Source organism: Bufo gargarizans, chromosome 5 (assembly GCF_014858855.1).
Source record: "Bufo gargarizans isolate SCDJY-AF-19 chromosome 5, ASM1485885v1, whole genome shotgun sequence".
NCBI lineage: Eukaryota > Metazoa > Chordata > Amphibia > Anura > Bufonidae > Bufo > Bufo gargarizans.
Genome location: NC_058084.1, coordinates 478,752,498 through 478,776,219, shown reverse-complemented (window position 1 = coordinate 478,776,219; position 23,722 = coordinate 478,752,498). Strand labels below are relative to the sequence as shown.

Below are 23,722 nucleotides of genomic sequence, written 5' to 3'. Positions count from 1 at the left end.
CTCCTCCCGCTGGCCCCGTCTGCTGCTAAATTCCCACGCCTGCGCCATAACGTTCCTCGATCGGCGCAGGTGTACTGAGTGAAGGACGCACGCTTGCCAGCTCCTTCCTCAGTGCGCCTGCGCCGATTACGTCACACTACACCCCGAAGAGAAGACTGCCGATTATCGCTGATGCCGGCAGTCTTCTCTTTCGGGTGTAGTGTGACGTAATCGGCGCAGTCGCACTAAGGAAGGAGCTGGCAAGCGCGCGTCCTTCACTCAGTACGCCTGCGCCGATCGAGGAACGCTACGGCGCAGGCGCGGGAATTCAGCAGCAGACGGGGCCAGCGGGAGGAGGAGAGCGCTCGCTGGCCCTGTCTATCAAGAGGAGATGGGGCGTGTCTAGAAGCGGAGGCTACCAGCAAGTACACGCCCAACTTGCTGGTAGTGAAGAAATTTGCATATGATAAAAGTATGATTTTTACAAGAAATAAGCCACAGACAAAGGTAGGACATGTCTGATTGCACTCAGCTGACATTAGCAAATAGCTAACAGAAGCCTTTAAGAGGTGACATGTGGGCCAGAGCAGCTGAATTCAGGAGGGCATGTGCGGTCACTGGTCGGGTACATGGGTGCCTGATTCTTACAGGGTTAATTACTGCTGAGAGCTCATTATGTATACGGCCAACGGCAGAGAGGAGGACTTGCGCGGCCCCCAGGGCATCGTCCCACCGGGACAAGTACAGCACATGTAAGTGGAATACTGACGTGTGAATGGGGCTTAAGGGCTCATGTACGCGACCGTTGGGTGTTTTGCAGTCTGAAAATTGCGGATCTGCAAAACACGGATACTGGCTGTGTGTATTCCGCATTTCGCGGAGCAGAAAGGCCGGCCCCTGATAGAACAGTCCTATTCTTGTCCGTCATGCAGACAATAATAGGACATGTTCTATTTTTTTTTTGCGGAACCGCCATATGGATACGGAAAGCACATGGAGTCATTTCAGTTATCTTTTTTTTTTGCAGCCCAATTGAAGTGAATAGACGCGGAAAAAAATGCATGAGCCCAAACAGAAAGGGATTGTCCAGAGCAAAGAAGACCCTTTAATTATATGCATTATTGTACTAAACTAAATAATTTGCAAACTGTTATATATAGCTGTGTTCCCATGCTTAGGAGCGACCTCTGAGCTGCTTTTCCATGCTGGTGGACAACAGTCATTCATTTATTTAATGGAGAGATATTCAGTTGACTGCAATACAACATTTCTCCTGCACTCACCTTTGTGGCAGGGTGCCTGGAACGAAACCTGTGCGATCAGCTGTTTATCTGATGCAGAGTGCCAAACCTAATGCATAGAAATAGGAAATTATTACATTCTGATTACCACCATTAGGGGGAGCTAATTGCATACATTGAACTCTGCAATAAAACAATATGCAGGAAGTTCTTTTTAGTGGGGGCCACAGATGGTCGGAACTTTATCATGTAATTTTATGGCTGTGGGAAGGGAAGCAGGGGATTTGACGCTCATGACTACATCACAAGATCGTGCACACACAAAAACACGTTTTTTATGTCTTTCAGTGTAAACGATATTGTTGCTGTTGGACCTGAGAGCTTTTATGTCACTAATGATCATTACTTCACGGACGACTTCATGAAACAAGTCGAATTGTTATTTGGATCAAAGTTGACAAACGTGGTGTATTACAGTCCGGAAGAGGTCAGAGAAGTTGCAACTGATTTCTACAGCGCCAACGGGATTGCCATGTCAAAAGACAAAAAGTATCCGCCCTTCATTATTATACATTCTGTTGTATGCAATCCTTTGTCTGAAATGAAAGAATGGAAAAAATTATTGGAGCGCCCCCTATAACAGCAGTCTGGATGTGCAGTCTGAAGCGCTCCCTATAACAACTGTTTGGATGTGTAGTCTGGAGTGCCCCTTATGACAGCAGTCTGGATGTGTAGTCTGGTGTGCCCCTTATGACAGCAGTCTGGCTGTGTACTCTGGAGCGCCCCCTATAACAGCAGTCTGGATGTGTAGTCTGGACCTCCTCCGATAACAGCATTCTGGATGTGTAGTCTGGAGCGCCCCCTATAACAGCAGTCTGGATGTGTAGTATGGAGCGCCCCCTATAACAGCAGTCTGGATGTGTAGTCTGGACCTCCTCCGATAACAGCATTCTGGATGTGTAGTCTAGGGGCGCCCCTTATAACAGCAGTCTGGATGTGTAGTATGGAGCGCCCCCTATAACAGCAGTCTGGATGTGTAGTATGGAGCGCCCCCTATAACAGCAGTCTGGATGTGTGGTCTGGACCGCCCCCGATAGCAGCAGTCTGGATGTGTAGTCTGGAGCGCCCCCTATAACAGCAGTCTGGATGTCTAGTCTGGAGCGCCCTCTATAACAGCAGTCTGGATGTGCAGTCTGGAGCGCCCCCTATAACAGCAGTCTGGATGTGCAGTCTGGAGCGCCCCCTATAACAGCAGTCTAGATGTGTAATCTGGAGCGCCCCTATAACAGCAGTCTAGATGTGTAGTCTGGAGCGCCCCCGATAGCAGCAGTCTGGATGTGTGGTCTGGACCGCCCCCGATAGCAGCAGTCTGGATGTGTAGTCTGGAGCGCCCCCTATAACAGCAGTCTGGATGTCTAGTCTGGAGCGCCCTCTATAACAGCAGTCTGGATGTGTACTCTGGAGCGCCCCCTATAACAGCAGTCTGGATGTGCAGTCTGGAGCGCCCCCTATAACAGCAGTCTAGATGTGTAATCTGGAGCGCCCCTATAACAGCAGTCTAGATGTGTAGTCCGGAGAACCCTCTAACAGCAGTCTGGTTGTGTAGTCCGGAGCGCCCCCTATAACAGCAGTCTAGATGTGTAGTCTGGAGCGCCCCCTATAACAGCAGTCTAGATGTGTAGCCTGGAGCGCCCCCTATAACAACTGTCTGGATGTGTAGTCTGCAGCGCCCCCTATAACAGCAGTCTGGATATGTAGTCTGGAGCTCCCCCTATAACAGCAGTCTGGATGTGTAGTCTGGAGCACCCCCTATAACAGCAGTCTGAATGTGTAGTCTGGAGCACCCCCGATAACAGCAGTCTGGATGTGTAGTCTGGGGCGCCCCCTATAACAGCAGTCTGAATGTGTAGTCTGGAGCACCCCCGATAACAGCAGTCTGGATGTGTAGTCTGGAGCGCCCCCTATAACAGCAGTCTGGATGTGGAGTCTGTTAAGCCCCCTATTGTCACGGACGGTGTACAGGAAACAAGGCAAAGCAACATGTATAAACGACTCGCTGGATCCAAAAACTAAGGAACCAAGGGAGACCCCTGCAGAAGACCTGGCACTTTCCCTGGCTGCTCAGCCTATGCAAAGATCCGAATGGTGGAGGTTTGCATATCCACGAACCTTGACTATAAAGCCCTGAGCACCCTACAATAGTGAGGGGACACGACCACCGGCTCCCTACACAAGATACGGAGGGAGTCAGGGTCACCTGGGATCCAGCAAACAGAAAATAACAGATAAAGGTACAACACTTAGCTTTGAAGCAAACAGGAGGACAGAGTCAGCGTGCACACACACTCCAGGAAGTAGTATAAGCCGCCCAGAAAAGCCTTCTGGGGAAGAATTTAAAGGGAAGCAATTAGTCCAACACATGACAGCTGAGAGAGGCTAACGAGAGGAGGAGCTGAATACCACAACACAGAAACTCAAGGAGGAGGTTCTGAAAGGCCTCTGTCAGAGCTTCTCAGCTGTCTGGTTGTGACAGTACCCCTCCCTCTACGAGTGGACTCCGGACACTCAGAACCCACCTTCTCAGGATGGGACCTATGGAAAGCCCTGATGAGACGAGAGGCCTTAATGTCCGTCACTGGGACCCACATCCTCTCCTCAGGACCATACCCCTCCCACTGAACAAGGTACTGAAGAGAACCGCGGACAAGACGAGAATCCACAATCCTAGAGACCTGAAATTCAAGATTCCCATCAACCATAATCGGAGGAGGAGGCAAAGGCGAGGGTACAATGGGTTGAACATAAGGTTTCAATAAGGACTTATGAAAAACATTATGGATCTTCCAAGTCTGAGGAAGATCAAGACGGTATGCAACAGGATTGATGACAGACAGGATTTTGTAAGGCCCAATAAACCTAGGACCCAACTTCCAGGAGGGAACCTTCAATTTGATATTCTTGGTAGACAACCACACCAGATCACCAACATTCAGGTCCGGACCAAGCACACGTCTCTTATCAGCCACACGCTTATATCTCTCACTCATGCTCTTTAGATTATCTTGAATCTTTTGCCAAATAGATGACAAAGACGAGGAGAATCTGTCCTCATCAGGTAAACCAGAAGACCCCTCTCCCGAGAAAGTCCCAAACTGTGGATGAAACCCATATGCACCAAAAAATGGTGACTTATCAGAGGACTCCTGACGACGGTTATTTAAAGCAAACTCAGCAAGGGACAAAAAAGAACACCAATCCTCTTGATTCTCCGCCACAAAACAACGCAGATATGTCTCCAGATTCTGATTGACGCGCTCTGTCTGGCCATTCGACTGCGGGTGGAAAGCAGAAGAGAATGACAACCGAACCCCCAAGCGAGAACAGAAAGCCTTCCAGAATCTGGAAACAAACTGCGTGCCCCTATCAGAGACTATGTCTGAAGGAATACCGTGCAATTTGACAATGTGATCAACAAATGCCTGCGCCAGCGTCTTAGCATTGGGCAAACCAGGAAAAGGGATGAAATGCACCATTTTGCTAAAACGGTCCACCACCACCAGAATCACAGTCTTCCCCGAGGAACAAGGCAGGTCTGTTATGAAGTCCATGGACAGATGTGTCCAAGGACGGGAAGGAATGGGTAAGGGAAGGAGAGGACCTGATGGCCGTGAATGAGGGACTTTGGCACGAGCGCAAGTCTCGCAGGCTGCCACAAAACACTTAACCGACTTACGAAGCGCAGGCCACCAGAATCTCCGAGCGATGAGATCCAGTGTGGCTCTTACCCCCGGGTGCCCAGCAAGGACCGTATCGTGGTGTTCTTTAAAAATCTTGTGTCTTAAAGCGAGAGGCACAAACAACCTCCCAGGAGGACAAAGATCAGGAGCCTCTGACTGGGCTGCCTGCACCTCTGCCTCCAATTCAGGAAAAAGAGCAGAGACCACCACACCTTCAGCCAAAATGGGACCCGGGTCTTCAAAATTCCCGCCTCCCGGAAAACAACGTGACAGGGCATCTGCCTTCACATTCTTAACTCCAGGGCGGAACGTGACAACAAAATTAAACCTAGAAAAGAACAACGACCATCTGGCCTGTCTCGGGTTCAGACGCTTGGCTGACTCCAAGTAGGCCAGATTTTTATGGTCAGTAAATACGGTAATAGGGTGTCTGGCTCCCTCTAGCCAATGGCGCCATTCCTCAAAAGCCAACTTGATGGCCAACAATTCCCTATCTCCCACATCGTAATTTCTCTCTGCGGAGGAGAGTTTTCTTGAGAAAAAGGCACACGGTCGCCAATTGGCAGGAGAGGAACCCTGAGACAAGACCGCCCCCACACCCACCTCAGAAGCATCAACCTCAACTATGAAGGGTAAAGAAACATCAGGTTGCACCAAGATGGGAGCGGAAGCAAAACTCTCCTTGATATCAGAAAAAGCCTTACGCGCCTCTACTGACCAAGAAGAAAAATCTACCCCCTTTCTGGTCATATCAGTGAGTGGTTTAACAATAGAAGAATAATTCAAAATGAACTTCCTGTAATAATTGGCAAAGCCCAAAAAACGCATCAGCGCCTTTTGATTCTCAGGAAGCTCCCACTCAAGCACAGCGCGGACCTTCTCGTGGTCCATGCGAAAACCAGAAGCGGAGAGAAGAAACCCCAGAAATTGAATTTCTGGAACCGCAAACACACATTTTTCCAGTTTCGCATATAATTTATTCTCCCGCAGAATGAGCAAGACCTGACGTAAATGTTCCTTATGAGTTTTGAAATCGGGAGAAAAAATCAAAATGTCATCCAAATACACCAATACAAATTTTCCCATCAAATGATAAAAAATGCTGTTCACGAAATGCTGAAAAACGGCTGGGGCATTCATCAAACCAAAAGGCATAACCAAATTTTCAAAATGGCCCTCATTGAAAATGAGGGCCATTGAAGGGTATTGAAGGCCGTCTTCCATTCGTCCCCTTTTCTGACCCTGACCAGGTTGTATGCCCCTCTTAAATCTAATTTGGAAAAGACTTTAGCCCCAACAACCTGGTTAAATAGGTCCGGGATCAGAGGAAGCGGATAAGGGTCACGAATAGTGATACTGTTCAGCTCCCTGAAATCCAGACAAGGTCTTAAAGAACCATCTTTTTTCTTAACAAAGAAAAAACCAGCGGCAACAGGTGACTTTGAGGGTCGTATGTGTCCCTTTCTCAGACTCTCAGAGATATAAGTACGCATAGCGATCCTCTCAGGTTGAGAAAGATTGTATAAACGAGATTTAGGCAGCTTGGCGTCTGGGATGAGATTAATAGGGCAATCGTACTCCCTGTGCGGGGGCAAATCCTGAACTCCACTCTCAGAGAAGACATCCGAAAATTCAGAGAGAAAAGATGGTACAGTCTTAGTAGCAACCTCAGAAACAGATGTCATGAGGCAAATCTCTCTGCAAAAGTCACTCCAACCATTTATTTGCCTCGCTTGCCAATCAATGGTGGGGTTATGCTTAGTGAGCCAGGGCAGACCCAACACCAGAGGGGTGGGTAAACCGCTAAGGACGAAACATGACACATCCTCAACATGAGCATCACTCACAATTAAACGGATATTGTGAACTATGCCCTTTAATGATTTTTGAGAAAGTGGAGCGGAATCGATAGCAAAAACAGGAATATCCTTTCCCAAAGTGCGCACCTGGAAACCATGAGTTATCGCAAATTGATTATCAATGAGATTAACCGCTGCTCCACTATCCACAAAAATCTCACAAAAAATGTTCTTGCTCTGTAGCGCCACCCTAGCCGGCAGGACAAAATGGGAACTACAAGCAAATGGAAAACCTTCAATTTCCGCCTCAACCCTGCCAATAGTAACAGACGGAACATTTTTAAAAGATTTTTTCCTGTTTGTTTCTTTATTACTCCCAGAAAACTGCCTGAATCTCCTAGAGGGACAAATATTTGCCAAATGATTTATACCTCCACAACAAAAACAAACCCTCCCATGCGAGCTGAATCTTCTATTGTCAGAAGCAATCAACCCCAGCTGCATGGGCTCCTGCTCAGAAGGGGGTGACGGCGACTGAGACCCCTGCGCACAGAACGGGACCGCTGCACTGTCCTGGGACTGAGTATGACAGGAAGGGGACATCTCTCCTCTCTCTCTAAGATGCCTGTCAATACGAACGGCCTGAGACATAGCAGAGTCCAAAGAAATAGGCCTCTCATGAAAGGCAAATGCATCTTTCAATCCCTCTGAAAGACCATGGCAAAATTGACTTTGGAGCGCAGCATCATTCCAACCAGTATCAACTGCCCATCTCCGAAATTCTGAGCAGTATATTTCTGCGGATTGTTTACCCTGGCATAATAGACGTAGTTTAGACTCAGCCAGAGCAATACGATCCGGATCATCATATATCTGACCCAGGGCTAAAAAGAATTCATCCACTGAACGGAGAGGCCGTGCCCCCTCCGGCAGCGAAAAGGCCCAGGACTGAGCGTTACCTCTGAGCAGCGATATAATGATCCCCACCCTCCGTTCCTCATCACCAGAGGAGTGGGGAAGAAGGCGAAAATGGAGTTTGCAAGCCTCTCTAAAACGCACAAAATTCTCACTACCCCCGGAGAACGTATCCGGGAGCGAGATCTTAGGCTCAGAACAAACTCCATGAACGCAAGCTGAACCGGTCACTTGAAGCTGAGAAAAAGTCTTACGGAGATAAGCTACCTCCAATGAAAGACCCTGGAAGCGTTCAGCCAAAAGTGAAACCGGATCCATGCTTGAGACGGTTATGGCGGCTTATAATGTCACGGACGGTGTACAGGAAACAAGGCAAAGCAACATGTATAAACGACTCGCTGGATCCAAAAACTAAGGAACAAAAGGGAGACCCCTGCAGAAGACCTGGCACTTTCCCTGGCTGCTCAGCCTATGCAAAGATCCGAATGGTGGAGGTTTGCATATCCACGAACCTTGACTATAAAGCCCTGAGCACCCTACAATAGTGAGGGGACACAACCACCGGCTCCCTACACAAGATACGGAGGGAGTCAGGGTCACCTGGGATCCAGCAAACAGAAAATAACAGATAAAGGTACAACACTTAGCTTTGAAGCAAACAGGAGGACAGAGTCAGCGTGCACACACACTCCAGGAAGTAGTATAAGCCGCCCAGAAAAGCCTTCTGGGGAAGAATTTAAAGGGAAGCAATTAGTCCAACACATGACAGCTGAGAGAGGCTAACGAGAGGAGGAGCTGAATACCACAACACAGAAACTCAAGGAGGAGGTTCTGAAAGGCCTCTGTCAGAGCTTCTCAGCTGTCTGGTTGTGACACCTATACAGCAGTTTGGATGTGTAGTCTGGAGCGCCCCCTATAACAGCAGTCTGGTTGTGTAGTCTGGAGCGCCCCCTATAACAGCAGTCTGGCTGTGTAGTCTGGACCACCCCCTAGAACAGAAGTCTGGCTGTGTAGTCTGGAGCACCCCCTAGAACAGCAGTCTAGATGTGTAGTCTGGAGCACCCCCTATAACAGCAGTCTGGCTGTGTAGTCTGGACCACCCCCTAGAACAGAAGTCTGGCTGTGTAGTCTGGAGCACCCCCTAGAACAGCAGTCTGGATGTGTAGTCTGGAGCGCCCCCTATAACAGCAGTCAGGAGCGCCCCCTATAACAGAAGTCTGGCTGAGTAGTCTGGAGCACCCCCTAGAACAGCAGTCTGCATGTGTAGTCTGGAGCGCCCCCTATAACAGCAGTCTGCATGTGTAATCTGGAGCGCCCCCTATAACAGCAGTCTGGATGTGTAGTCTGGAGCGCCCCCTATAACAGCAGTCTGGATGTGTAGTCTGGAGCGCCCCCTATAACAGCAGTCTGGATGTGTAGTCTGGGGCGCCCCCTATAACAGCAGTCTGGATGTGTAGTCTGGAGCGCCCCCTATAACAGCAGTCTAGATGTGTAGTCTGGACCACCCCCTATAACAGCAGTCTGGATGTGTAGTCTGGAGCGCCCCCTATAACAGCAGTCTGGATGTGTAGTCTGGGGCGCCCCCTATAACAGCAGTCTGGATGTGTAGTCTGGAGCGCCCATTATAACAGCAGTCTGGATGTGTAGTCTGGAGCGCCCCCTATAACAGCAGTCTGGATGTGTAGTCTGGAGCGCCCCCTATAACAGCAGTCTGGATGTGTAGTCTGGGGCGCCCCCTATAACAGCAGTCTGGATGTGTAGTCTGGAGCGCCCCCTATAACAGCAGTCTGGATGTGTAGTCTGGGGCGCCCCCTATAACAGCAGTCTGGATGTGTAGTCTGGAGCGCCCCCTATAACAGCAGTCTGGATGTGTAGTCTGGGGCGCCCCCTATAACAGCAGTCTGGATGTGTAGTCTGGGGCGCCCCCTATAACAGCAGTCTGGATGTGTAGTCTGGAGCGCCCCCTATAACAGCAGTCTAGATGTGTAGTCTGGAGCGCCCTCTATAACAGAAGTCTGGCTGTGTAGTCTGGAGCACCCCCTAGAACAGCAGTCTGCATGTGTAGTCTGGAGCGCCCCATATAACAGCAGTCTGCATGTGTAATCTGGAGCGCCCCCTATAACAGCAGTCTGGATGTGTAATCTGGAGCGCCCCCTATAACAGCAGTCTGGATGTGTAGTCTGGAGCGCCCCCTATAACAGCAGTCTGGATGTGTAGTCTGGAGCGCCCCCTATAACAGCAGTCTGGATGTGTAGTCTGGAGCGCCCCCTATAACAGCAGTCTGGATGTGTAGTCTGGAGCGCCCCCCTATAACAGCAGTCTGGATGTGTAGTCTGGGGCGCCCCCTATAACAGCAGTCTGGATGTGTAGTCTGGAGCGCCCCCCTATAACAGCAGTCTAGATGTGTAGTCTGGAGCGCCCTCTATAACAGCAGTCTGGATGTGTAGTCTGGAGCGCCCCCTATAACAGCAGTCTGGATGTGTAGTCTGGAGTGCCCCCTATAACAGCAGTCTGGATGTGTAGTCTGGAGCGCCCCCCTATAACAGCAGTCTAGATGTGTAGTCTGGAGCGCCCCCTAGAACAGCAGTCTAGATGTGTAGTCTGGAGCACCCCCTATAACAGCAGTCTGGCTGTGTAGTCTGGACCACCCCCTAGAACAGAAGTCTGGCTGTGTAGTCTGGAGCACCCCCTAGAACAGCAGTCTGGATGTGTAGTCTGGAGCGCCCCCTATAACAGCAGTCAGGAGCGCCCCCTATAACAGAAGTCTGGCTGAGTAGTCTGGAGCACCCCCTAGAACAGCAGTCTGCATGTGTAGTCTGGAGCGCCCCCTATAACAGCAGTCTGCATGTGTAATCTGGAGCGCCCCCTATAACAGCAGTCTGGATGTGTAGTCTGGAGCGCCCCCTATAACAGCAGTCTGGATGTGTAGTCTGGAGCGCCCCCTATAACAGCAGTCTGGATGTGTAGTCTGGGGCGCCCCCTATAACAGCAGTCTGGATGTGTAGTCTGGAGCGCCCCCTATAACAGCAGTCTAGATGTGTAGTCTGGACCACCCCCTATAACAGCAGTCTGGATGTGTAGTCTGGAGCGCCCCCTATAACAGCAGTCTGGATGTGTAGTCTGGGGCGCCCCCTATAACAGCAGTCTGGATGTGTAGTCTGGAGCGCCCATTATAACAGCAGTCTGGATGTGTAGTCTGGAGCGCCCCCTATAACAGCAGTCTGGATGTGTAGTCTGGAGCGCCCCCTATAACAGCAGTCTGGATGTGTAGTCTGGGGCGCCCCCTATAACAGCAGTCTGGATGTGTAGTCTGGAGCGCCCCCTATAACAGCAGTCTGGATGTGTAGTCTGGGGCGCCCCCTATAACAGCAGTCTGGATGTGTAGTCTGGAGCGCCCCCTATAACAGCAGTCTGGATGTGTAGTCTGGGGCGCCCCCTATAACAGCAGTCTGGATGTGTAGTCTGGGGCGCCCCCTATAACAGCAGTCTGGATGTGTAGTCTGGAGCGCCCCCTATAACAGCAGTCTAGATGTGTAGTCTGGAGCGCCCTCTATAACAGAAGTCTGGCTGTGTAGTCTGGAGCACCCCCTAGAACAGCAGTCTGCATGTGTAGTCTGGAGCGCCCCATATAACAGCAGTCTGCATGTGTAATCTGGAGCGCCCCCTATAACAGCAGTCTGGATGTGTAATCTGGAGCGCCCCCTATAACAGCAGTCTGGATGTGTAGTCTGGAGCGCCCCCTATAACAGCAGTCTGGATGTGTAGTCTGGAGCGCCCCCTATAACAGCAGTCTGGATGTGTAGTCTGGAGCGCCCCCTATAACAGCAGTCTGGATGTGTAGTCTGGAGCGCCCCCCTATAACAGCAGTCTGGATGTGTAGTCTGGGGCGCCCCCTATAACAGCAGTCTGGATGTGTAGTCTGGAGCGCCCCCCTATAACAGCAGTCTAGATGTGTAGTCTGGAGCGCCCTCTATAACAGCAGTCTGGATGTGTAGTCTGGAGCGCCCCCTATAACAGCAGTCTGGATGTGTAGTCTGGAGTGCCCCCTATAACAGCAGTCTGGATGTGTAGTCTGGAGCGCCCTCTATAACAGCAGTCTGGATGTGTAGTCTGGAGTGCCCCCTATAACAGCAGTCTGGATGTGTAGTCTGGAGCGCCCTCTATAACAGCAGTCTGGATGTGTAGTCTGGAGCGCCCTCTATAACAGCAGTCTGGATGTGTAGTCTGGAGCGCCCCCCTATAACAGCAGTCTAGATGTGTAGTCTGGAGCGCCCCCCTATAACAGCAGTCTAGATGTGTAGTCTGGAGCGCCCTCTATAACAGCAGTCTGGATGTGCAGTCTGGGGCGCCCCCTATAACAGCAGTCTGGATGTGTACTTTAGTATAGGGGACTAGCAGAAGGACCCGGCTTCGCACGGGTATATTTCATCTATTTCATTTAATGTTTGTGTGTGTCGTTAAAACATAGACAGTATCCCCCATAACAGTGACCGCTACAGCACTCCGCCCCCTTAACAATTAACTCCACTGCCCCCCCCTTAACACTGCCCCCCCCCCCACAGTGCCCCGCCTCCTTAAAATGGGATCTCGACAGCAGCCCATCCCTCAGGGGTCCGCACCCTTAACAGTGACCTCCGCAGTTCCCGCCCTTTTAACAGTGACCCCCACTGCGGCCTGCCCCCTAACAGTAACATCCACAGTGAAAACCCCTTTAACAGTGAGCTATACAGCAGCTGCCCTTTTAATAGTGGCCCCTGCCCCCTTAACAGTAACCTCTGCAGTGCCCGCCCCTTTAACAGTGACCTCCACAGCGGCCTGCCCCCTTAACAGTGACCTCCACAGTGCCCGCCCCTTCAACAGTGAGCTCCACAGCAGCTGCCCTTTTAATAGTGGCCCCTGCCCCCTTAACAGTGACCTCCACAGCGCCCTGCCCCTTTAAGGCTAGGGCTACACGACGACATGTGTCGCGCGTCACAGTCGCAGCATGTCGCAGTGCAAGACTATAGACTATCGTTATAAAAATTGTCATGCGACATCAATGTCGCAGTGTAGTTGTGGCCTGTATGTCGTGAGACTTATTGTCGCGTGACACATGTCGTCATGTAGCCCTAGCCTAAAGTTTACCTACAGCAGTGAAGAAAAATGGCTAGGTTATTATGGAAACCTGGAGTAAAACTGTGTGTATGTGGAGACTAAGGGCCTGCAAGCTTCTATTGGCTGATAAGGGACATGTGACCGTGTGCATGGCAGTTGGGATATGAAGAGAAAGACTTGTATTGGCTAATGCAGGTCATTTTTTGGGAATATCTCAGGAACGGTACGTCCTACAGAGCTGTGACCCCCACAAGATTTCTTTCCAGGTAGCAAGGGATGTGTATACCAAGTTTTGTTGAAATCGATGGTTGCGTTTTTGAGTGATCGCGGAACATACATACATACATATACAGTGGGATGCGAAAGTTTGGGCAACCTTGTTAATCGTCATGATTTTCCTGTATAAATCGTTGGTTGTTACGATATAAAATGTCAGGTAAATATATCATATAGGAGACACACACAGTGATATCTGAGAAGTGAAATGAAGTTTATTGGATTTACAGAAAGTGCTATAATTGTTTAAACACAATCAGGCAGGTGCATAAATTTGGGCACCGTTGTCGTCTTATTGATTCCAAAACCTTTAGGACTAATTATTGGAACTCAGATTGGCTTGGTAAGCTCAGTGACCCCTGACCCACATACACAGGTGAATCCAATTATGAGAAAGAGTATTTAAGGGGGTCAATTGTAAGTTTCCCTCCTCTTTTAATTTTCTCTGACGAGTAGCAACATGGGGGTCTCAAAACAACTCTCAAATGACCTGAAGACAAAGATTGTTCACCATCATGGTTTAGGGGAAGGATGCAGAAAGCTGTCTCAGAGATTTCCGCCGTCTGTTTCCACAGTTAGGAACATATTGAGGAAATGGAAGACCACAGGCTCAGTTCAAGTTAAGGCTCGAAGTGGCAGACCAAGAAAAATCTCGGATAGACAGAAGCGACGAATGGTGAGAACAGTCAGAGTCAACCCACAGACCAGCACCAAAGACCTACAACATCATCTTGCTGCAGATGGAGTCACTGTGCATCGTTCAACCATTCGGCGCACTTTACACAAGGAGATGCTGTATGCGAGAGTGATGCAGAGGAAGCCTTTTCTCCGCCCACAGCACGAAAAGTGCCGCTTGAGGTGGGCTAAAGCACATTTGGACAAGCCAGCTTCATTTTGGAATAAGGTGCTGTGGACTGATGAAACTAAAATTGAGTTATTTGGCCATAACAAGGGGCTTTATGCATGGGGGAAAAAGAACACAGCATTCCAAGAAAAACACCTGCTACCTACAGCAAAATATGGTGGTGGTTCCATCATGCTGTGGGGCTGTGTGGCCAGTGCAGGGACTGGGAATCTTGTCAAAGTTGAGGGACGCATGGATTCCCCTCAGTATCAGCAGATTCTGGAGACCAATGTCCAGGAATCAGTGACAAAGCTGAAGCTGCACCGGGGCTGGATCTTTCAACAAGACAACGACCCTAAACACTGCTCAAAATCCACTAAGGCATTTATGCAGAGGAACAAGTACAACGTTCTGGAATGGCCATCTCAGTCCCCAGACCTGAATAGAATTGAAAATCTGTGGTGTGACTTAAAGAGAGCTGTTCCTGCTCGGAAGCCATCAAACCTGAATGAACTAAAGATGTTTTGTAAAGAGGAATGGTCCAAAATACCTTCAACCAGAATCCAGACTCTCATTGGAACCTACAGGAAGCGTTTAGAGGCTGTAATTTCTGCAAAAGGAGGATCTACTAAATATTGATTTCATTTCTTTTTTGTGGTGCCCAAATTTATGCACCTGCCTAATTTTGTTTAAACAATTATAGCACACTTTCTGTAAATCCAATAAACTTCATTTCACTTCTCAAATATCACTGTGTGTGTCTCCTATATGATATATTTAACTGACATTTTTAATCGTAACTACCAACGATTTATACAGGAAAATCATGACGATTAACAAGGTTGCCCAAACTTTCGCATCCCACTGTATATGTTGTTCTTTATATATATAGATTCTGCAGGGTATGCAGCCAGGCTGCTGTTACAGGGGGGAGGTCCAGACTACGTAGCCAATCTGGCTGTGTAGTCAGGAGGGCTTGCTATGAAGTAAAACAAACTGCATGGGTTCCCTGTCACCGGACGTACTAATGTTATGTCTGACGCCAGCTTTGAGATGCGCTCACTGGGTGGTTTGCAGTACAATACCAGGCGAGTATTGTGTGCACGGTCTATTAATTACAGTAGGACCAATGCGCAATACCCAATGTGAGTTCATTTACAGGGGAGGCGGCAGGTATGTGATGCCAGCAGATACGTGAAAGCAATATTTGTCTTCTTGTAGGTTCATCTATGTCTCTGATCTGACTGGTCACACAGTGAACGTGTTAGAGAAACATGGCAACTGGTCTCTGTCTCCAGTAAAGGTAATATGGAGTATAAGTGCATGAAGGTCTTATTTCTAATTCCACCATCTACAAATGTTCTGGAGATGCCGACCTCAAAGCTGACCACTTGTATCTATGTAGGCACCAAACCAGTCATGTCACCATTAACCCATCTTCTTCCTTCTAAGACCATCCATGCACATTAGATAGCAGTCAGCCAAACACTCGGCTGAAATCTTTCTCTCTTGACCCTCCCCAAGAAGGGAGTAAATTGCTGTCAGACACCTTTGTTCTTGAATTATCTCCCCAAGCACAGAAGGACCGGGCAGATGAAACCCAACCTGCCCAATCTTTATCTTCTCCAACATTGGTAGAAACTAAAGTCAGGAGGCCTCCACACACATAAGTTGTCCAATCCTGTTGACATTGTTGGGTTTGGCGAATACGTGTCTAATGTGTCTGGTCAGCTTCAAGGTTCAAGTTATACCGGAACCCTAAGACATAGTGCCAATAGGCCCCATCACCAACCCCAGGAAAGAACGACACTAATCAAGAACTTACACACCTACACAGGGCGGTCTCCTGTCCATTCTCTCTCCAAATACCATGTGGTCGGGCTGAGGTGTTGTCTTATCTTGTATTCTATGTGGCAATATTTGAATAAAGCTTTCTCAAACTTAATAGAAACATTGTACTGGGTCTTCCAGTTGGAGTTAGAGTCTCCAAGAATAATGTCTTGGGAAGGGGTTGGGGCTGCATCCAAAAATGCAAAATGGCCTTTAAGACCATGGCCGCCACATTATGTAGACTTCTTCTCCCCCTAGTGCAACTGTATTCTGATGGGTCCACCCAACCAAAGATTCCCCACTCACATGCTCAAAGACACGTGCCAACACTAGAAACATAGATACGTAATTTAGAACTGCATCACTGCTCTACTGACTATAGGAAACTCACAAGATCTTTGTGCACATTTTAATCAAAAATGTGTGAGACCCCATTTACCAGCCTCCAGGTGGCTTCCAACAGATGGGACCTACACTAACAGACTTGCCTTTCCTGAGCCTAAGGCCTCCTGCACACGACCGTAGGTGTCCTGTTGCCGTATATATATATATATATATATATATGCGGTCCGCAATACACGGGTGCCGTTCCGTGGGCATTCCGCATCACAGATGCGGACCCATTCACTTCAATGGGTCCGCAAATCCGGAGATGCGGAATGGTGCGGAACGGAAGCACGGAACAGAACCCTACGGAAGCACTACAGAGTGCTTCCATGGGGTTTTGTCCCGTACTTCTGTTCCGCAAAAAGATAGAACATGTCCTATCTTTTTGCGGAACGGGAGGATCACGGACCCATTAAAGGGAGTGGGTCCACGAGCCGCTGCGGCTGCCCCACGGTCGGTGTTCGTGCATTGCGGCCCACAATTTGCGGGCCGCAGCACGGCCACAGGGCGCACACGTTCATGTCCAGGAGGCCTAAGGCCTGCTGCACACAAACGTTTTTTTTTTCCCGTTTACATTCCGTATACGTACCGTATACGGAACCATTCATATTAATGGATCCGCAAAAAAAAAGGAAGGTGTTCCATATGCCTTCCGTTTCCGTATTTCTATTCCGTTCAAAGATAGAACATGTCCTATTATTGTCCGCATTACAGACAAGGATAGTACAGTTCTATTAAGGGACAGATGTTCCGTTCCGCAAAAAACTGAATGCACACGGATGTCATCCATATTTTTTGCGGACCGCAAAATACTGAAAAAGCCATACGGTCGTGTGAAGGAGGCCTAAGCCTACAAAATTTCAGGGCAATGTAGGATCCAGCTGTAGTGTACTCTGATTAGAAGCCCTGGGCAGCTGGGCCGGAGTGGACGGTCCAAATGGAGGCAGCCAATCCCCAAAATGTACAATGCAAAAAACAAAGTTAGACCAGCACCTCCAAACTATATGATGTAAAGTACAGGTGCATGCTACTATGGCTGCAATGCAGAAGCAAACAAACACTGTATGCAGCAGCACACCACTCCATGCCCAAAGACACTGCAAGCACTGGAAACATGGATGAATCTGAATTGCATCACTGCTATATTTACCATACTTTGTGCACACAGTGTTTGTTTGCTTTTGTGTTGCAGCCGTGGTAGCCTACCATACAGTAACTACAGCAGTGATGCTATTCAGTCTTATCCTTGTTTCCAGTGTTTGCAGTATCTTCGCGCACGGAGCGGTGTGCTGCTGCATACAGTGTGTGTTTGCTTCTGCTTTGCAGCCGGGGGTGCACCTGTACTTTATTACATATTGCTTGGAGGTGCTGGTCTAACGTTGTTTTTTGCATCAACCAAAGATTCCTCAATGTCAATGGATTTAGGGTAATGGTCTTCTCTGGACAGATGAGCAAGACCAAAAACAATGGTTTATATCCCCGTCCGCCTGAGCACATTCTCTGTCATCATCTTCTCCATTTGGTCCGGACAACTTCTCTCAGCCACCTCGTCTTTGCAGAGTGTGACACACAGACACTTTTCTATCATCATCCCCCAACCTGGAGTCCCCACAGTGTTATCCTGCTGCTCGCTGTGCCCCCCAATACTCCCAAATACTATGTTGAAGAAAAATGAGTGCCCCCATAGTCCCATCAATAGTAATTCCATTCTAGAATGCCCTCATTAGTAATACTGTCCCCTACAGTGCCCCCAACAGTTATAATGCTCCCCAAAAATGCCCCAATTAGTAATACTGCCCCCTACAGTGCCCCCAACTGTGATAGTGCTCCCCAAGAGTGCCTCCATTAGTAGAAGAGCCCTCCAGTATTAATAATACCCTCACAGAGTCCCCAGTAGAAATAAGGCCCTCTATTGTTCCCCCAGTGGTAATAAAGCTCCCTACAGACCCCTCAGTAGTAATAAGGCCCCCATAGTGCTCTTAGCAGAAATAATGCGGCTCTATAACCCCCTCCTATAGAGCCCCCAGTAGTGATAAGAATGCCTATTATGTCCCCTGGATTTATAATACCCCTACAGTATTTATATTCCTCCCTCCACCATACAGTCCCATGTAAATAACATCACATCATCTCTCTAGCCCCCTCCAAAATACAGTCACATGTAAAAAACATAATCTCCTCCCCAGCCGCCTTCAACATACAGTCCCATGTAAATAATATCACCCCCTCCCCAGCTGCCTCCAACATGCAATCCCATGTAAACATCACCCCTCAACATTCAGTCCCATGTAAATAACATCACTCCCTCCCCCAGCTGCCTTCAACATACAGTCCCATGTAAATAACATCACTGCTCCCCCAGTCCACTCCGACATACAGTCCCATGTAAATAACATCACTCCCTCCCACAGTCCCCTCCAACATACAGTCCCATGTAAATAGCATCACTCCCTCCCACAGTCCCCTCCAACATACAGTCCCATGTAAATAACATCCTTCCCTTTAGCCCTAACATACAGTCCCAGTTAAATAACTCCCAGCATTGCTCTGCCTCTCCCTTCACTTACCTCTCCTCATGTAGCAGACCTCACCACATCTTCTTCCCCCAGGTCTTCTCCTCTTCACTGCCATCCATTCCTGCACTGGTCACATGATGGTGACATCATCGCAGGTCCTTCTCAACCACTGCCTGTTTTACTGGTCACATGACCGGTGATGTCACCACAGGTCCTTCAGCTCTTCTACTGCATTAGATTCAATTGTATTGCCGTCCTGAGGACTTACAGTTGTATCTATCTGGCAGGCATGACATTCGGGGCCTGGGACAAAACATCAGGGGCCCAGGCCCCCGAATGTTTTAACCTAGCAATGACCCTGATCTAAGGCTACATTCACAAAACAGTGTTAAAAACAGACTTGCTGTGAGTTTTTCATGGCCATTCTGCATCAGTGTTTTCTGTCCGTTTGTCCATTTTTAATGGCAGTTTTGCATCTGTTAGAAAAATGTCCATGAAAAATTGATTAATTTAATTGGTTTATTATTATTATTATTTTTTTCGTATCCCAACCCCTACAGTGCCCCCAGTATCTATAATGTCCCCATAATGCCCCCGGTGTCTATAATGCCCCCGTAGTAGCCTCAGTATATATAAGGTCCCCCACAGTGCCACCTTGTATATAAATTCCCCCCATAGTGTTCCTCTAATATGGTGTAAACCCAAATTACGTAGAAAAGGACTAATCCATGGTGTATTGTCCGTGTGATCTCTATACCAGGTGGTGCAGTTAGAGACCCTCCCGGACAACCTCTTCGTGGATCCAGTTACAGGAGATGTCTGGACAGGAGGTCACCCAAATGCCTATAAATTGTTCTTTTACAACAAAGATGATCCTCCTGGGACAGAGGTCAGTGCATAAATTGTGATATTGTAAAGAGCCTAATTATTCCATACATCTAAATATTTAGCAGAAAAAAACCAGACTGATTAGGAATCTATAATTCTGCCATTATCAGACACTGCTCCGAATTCTCCTCAGTCACCATAAAGTCCATCTAGTGTAAAACAGTAAACAGAAGAAACTGAGGAGGGGGATGCAGCTGCATGCTGTCAGAGGGGAGACATCTGATCAGAGCACTGATCTTACATCACACTGAAAGTCTGCAGGTTACGGCTGCCTACGTCTAATACCCCTCCACAGCAGCCTATGGGGGGATTGTAATATTAACTTGCCCGTTTAAAAGGGTCTTCCAGAAGCTGAGGACAACGTCTTCCTCAGCAGGGGCTCCCAGCAGTCATCTGCAATCTATAGGGGAAAGTGGTAGTTAAGTGTTTCATTTTCCTGCATGGCCACCACAAGGATAATGAAGCATTACTCAGTGTCCAATCAAATTGATGGCCAGGTCAGGTCCTCCAGGGCGAGAGGCAGTCTTTGTAGGGTTACCTGAACAAAGCTCATCGCTGAAGAACTAGGTTTGGTCAAATAGCACTTAATTTGGGTAATTGGTACGAATATGTGAAGATTTTGGCCACTTTTGCTTGGGAACTGGGAACCATCTTTCATCGCCTCCTCTCTGATGAGAGAACCTACAGTCTATAGGACGTTACTGAGATATGTTTTCAATCAGTGGTTTCCAAGACGTTGTTCTCCAAGGTTTCCAAGCCCCTTGGGAGTAGTAGTTTCCAAACAGCTGAAGACCGCTGGTTTAAACCATAAATAAGGTGGCCCCTTTGATACAGAGGGTATCACTGCTCTCCTGATTTACTATGTTTTGCATTTTTTAACAATTTTTTATCTTCTGCAGGTTGTCCGCATACAGAACATTCACTCGGACAACCCCATAGTGACCACCGTTTATGCCAACAAGGGCTCTGTCTTACAAGGCTCGTCCTGCGCCGTCTTGTACGGCAAGAAACTTCTCGTCGGCACAGTATTTCACAAAGTTTTGTACTGCCCGTTTCAATAAACAACTTGAGCTCCGGATTGCTGCTCCGGAGGCTGAAGAACTAGGTTTGGTCAAAGAGCACTTAATTTGGGTAATTAGTACGAATATGTCAAGTTTTGGCCACTTTTGCTTCCCTGATACATTGGTAACTTTTCCCTGTGATTATTACTACCTGCTACCAGGAACACTCAATGTACGCAGTGGTCTACGGCCACCCATCAGTTACTAAATGTTATTAGGTAATAGTGGGGTTGTACAGGATTTTAAAAAAAAGTAGCAGTTTATTCCAAAAACAGCGCCACATCTGTCCAGGAGTTGTGTCTGGTATTGCAGCTCTGCTTCATTGATATGAATGGAGCTTAGCTGCAATACCACAAACAACCTGTGGACAACAGTGGCGCTGTTTTTAGAAGAATATAGTCCTGTTTTTCTATTCTTTCCTTTAAGTAGGACCTCCTGATGAACTCAGTTTCACTAGGAAGCACCCTAGCATAAGTATCAAACTCACCAATTTATCAAATTGTCATCCTCTAACACAAGGCATCATCGTTTACTCCCCAGCCTTCCCCTTAAAGGGGTGATATCATGATAATACATGGCGTAAAATCGTGAAGACACATGCAGTGCTTTTACTTTGTAATATAATGGCTGTCAAAATTTGGAGAACTCAGAGAAATGCATATATTGGGCATTACATTTTTCTACCACTAGCTGGTGCTATAGAGCATTGTACAACATGTGCCTGAATGTATGTAGATCATGCTTTATGCTGCCTATAAATAAGTTCTTAGTAATAGCACACCATGTGGTCAGATAGGGTACTGCAAGCAAAAATTATATAGTTGTCACAGTGTTAAACCCATCCCAATCCCAATGGGTTAAATTGCATTTTTATGCATCACGATGTGTCTATAGGTTTTAGGTCCATGGATGAATCTAGTCTCATTTCAGTCTATGTGTTTGTAGATTTTCACATCATTGCGGCCTCACTGGTGGTTAATGGGGCAGATTTATGAATCCTGTTGTCGGGCCATGTAAATTTCAATTATATCTGATGTTCTAATGTCTCGTTATGAATGTTGTGGACGTCCCCTAAAGTTCCCATCCACGACAGTAGCTCACTGGGGCACTGTCATCACCATGACTGATCATTCTGCCCCAGTATTGGTTCATGCTTTTTTTTTTATTGATCACTTTAAACAGGTTTATATAAATCATGGATGATGTCTATTTTGGATTTTTCTATCTTGTATTTTTATCTAAAAATGTGATTTTTAAATTTCTTGAATGAAACCAAAATAAATCATATTGTGGACAAATGTGCTGTGAAATAAAATGTGATTGTGACTTTTCTGTTTCTTCATTCAGTTAAAATTATCTATCTAGTTTGGTCCCCCACTAATGTGACATTGATGACCCTATCTTAAGGAACGGTCATCGTACGGTCATCGTTGATGAAGGAGTTACCCCATTAATGTGAAAATCTAAATCAGACATCATATAGTACATGCAAATCTCTTTCTAACAAAACTAGAGCCAGCCCTGTACCTCACATGGATCCAGAGATCTCCTCATTCATTGATCCAATTCCTCTGCTAGATACTCTTCAGGCTGGTGTGTCCTTTCTGCTGCAGCTCTTTTTCTTATCACAGCTGAGATGACGTGTTCTTTCTGCACCAGTTCTCTTTCTCTATCACAGCTCAGGGGGTGTGGGGGTGTCCTTTCTGCTAAGCTCTCACCCTATCACAGTAAAGGGGGCAATTTTGTTACAGCTCTCTGTATCACATCTTAGGGGGCATGCCCTTTCTGTTGAAGCTCTCTCCATATCACAGATCAGTAGGAGTGTCCTTTCTGCAGCAGCTCTCTCCCTATCACAACTAATTAGGAGGGGCGTCCCTTCTGCTATAGCTCCCTCCCTATCACAGCTCAGAAGGTGTGTCTTTTTTCCTGCAGCTCTCTCCCTATCACAGCTCAGGGGTTGTGTCCTTTTTCCTGCAGCTCTCTCCCTATCACAGCTCAGGGGTTGTGTCCTTTCTGCTGCAGCTCTCTATCACAGCTCAGGGGTTGTGTCTTTTTTCCTGCAGCTCTCTCCCTATCACAGCTCAGGGGTTGTGTCCTTTTTCCTGCAGCTCTCTCCCTATCACAGCTCAGGGGTTGTGTCCTTTCTGCTGCAGCTCTCTCCCCATCACAGCTCAGGGGTTGTGTCCTTTTTCCTGCAGATCTCTCCCTATCACAGCTCAGGGGTTGTGTCCTTTCTGCTGCAGCTCTCTCCCTATCACAGCTCAGGGGTTGTGTCCTTTCTGCTGCAGCTCTCTCCCTATCACAGCTCAGGGGTTGTGTCCTTTTAACTGCAACTCTCTCTTTGTAACAGTCACAGCTTGAAACAGTATATAGGGCTGGTGGCAGTAGAAGGATGGAATTGAGCATGTGCGACCACCTGAGAAGATGGACATACACATTACTATGCAAAGTGAACACCAGGGTGCGCTAATAATGAAATAAAAGGAATATCTCACAACTGGAGCAACAGAAAGTAAATTATAATTTAATTATAGTAAAATAATATTTTATACCCATTTAAATTCCTGAATACCCCTTTAAGGAAGGCATAGCTGGAATATGAGATGATCCTCTCACATGAGATACTGAAACCGAGAAGAGCTTTGTCTGACTAATCGCTATTATTGCAGCGACCGGGCTGCAGGGGCAACACGTCAGCTACGGTGGGCTGATGGGGGTAGTGGTAGTTTTACTCACGGTTAGCAGCGCTCCCTGGGCCGGCGTGCAGTGAAGGAAAGGACAGCACCAGTTCCTTCGGGGCACACTCTGCTGTCCACGGATTCCCGCCAGATGGTGGTTGAGGTGCCCTTGGTGGAACGGTTTTAGGTGCCTTGGAGGCAGGGTCCCTGGTGTTCGTGACGCCAGTACCGTTAGGTGCAAAGGAAGGTGGTAGAAAGAATGAGGAGTCAATGGCTCAAAGCAATGGAACTTTTACTTGATCACTTGTCTCAGAGTAGTCAGTACGGTTCATCTATATATCCAGAGTAATAATCTAAATATTGTCTCAGCTGTAATCCTTGTAACAGGCTTGGCAAACGGTGGGAGAGATTCCTTCTTATATCTGTCCACACAGCCAGATACTGGCTATAATAACTTCTTCCTTGTAATTAGCAATC

General features: G+C 47.8%; 1 protein-coding gene across 1 annotated transcript in view; it reads left to right on the top strand.

Annotated features, from left to right (window-relative positions):
* Window positions 1–21,893, top strand: part of LOC122939265 (serum paraoxonase/arylesterase 2-like) — a 43,897-nt gene extending 22,004 nt beyond the window's left edge. Inside the window, exons 6-9 of the mRNA XM_044295326.1 lie at window positions 1,569–1,769; window positions 15,107–15,188; window positions 19,379–19,507; window positions 20,406–21,893. Coding sequence (XP_044151261.1) covers window positions 1,569–1,769; window positions 15,107–15,188; window positions 19,379–19,507; window positions 20,406–20,567 — 574 coding nt within the window. The 3' untranslated portion in view covers window positions 20,568–21,893. The remainder of the gene's footprint in view (window positions 1–1,568; window positions 1,770–15,106; window positions 15,189–19,378; window positions 19,508–20,405) is intronic.
* Window positions 21,894–23,722: the final 1,829 nt, after the last annotated feature.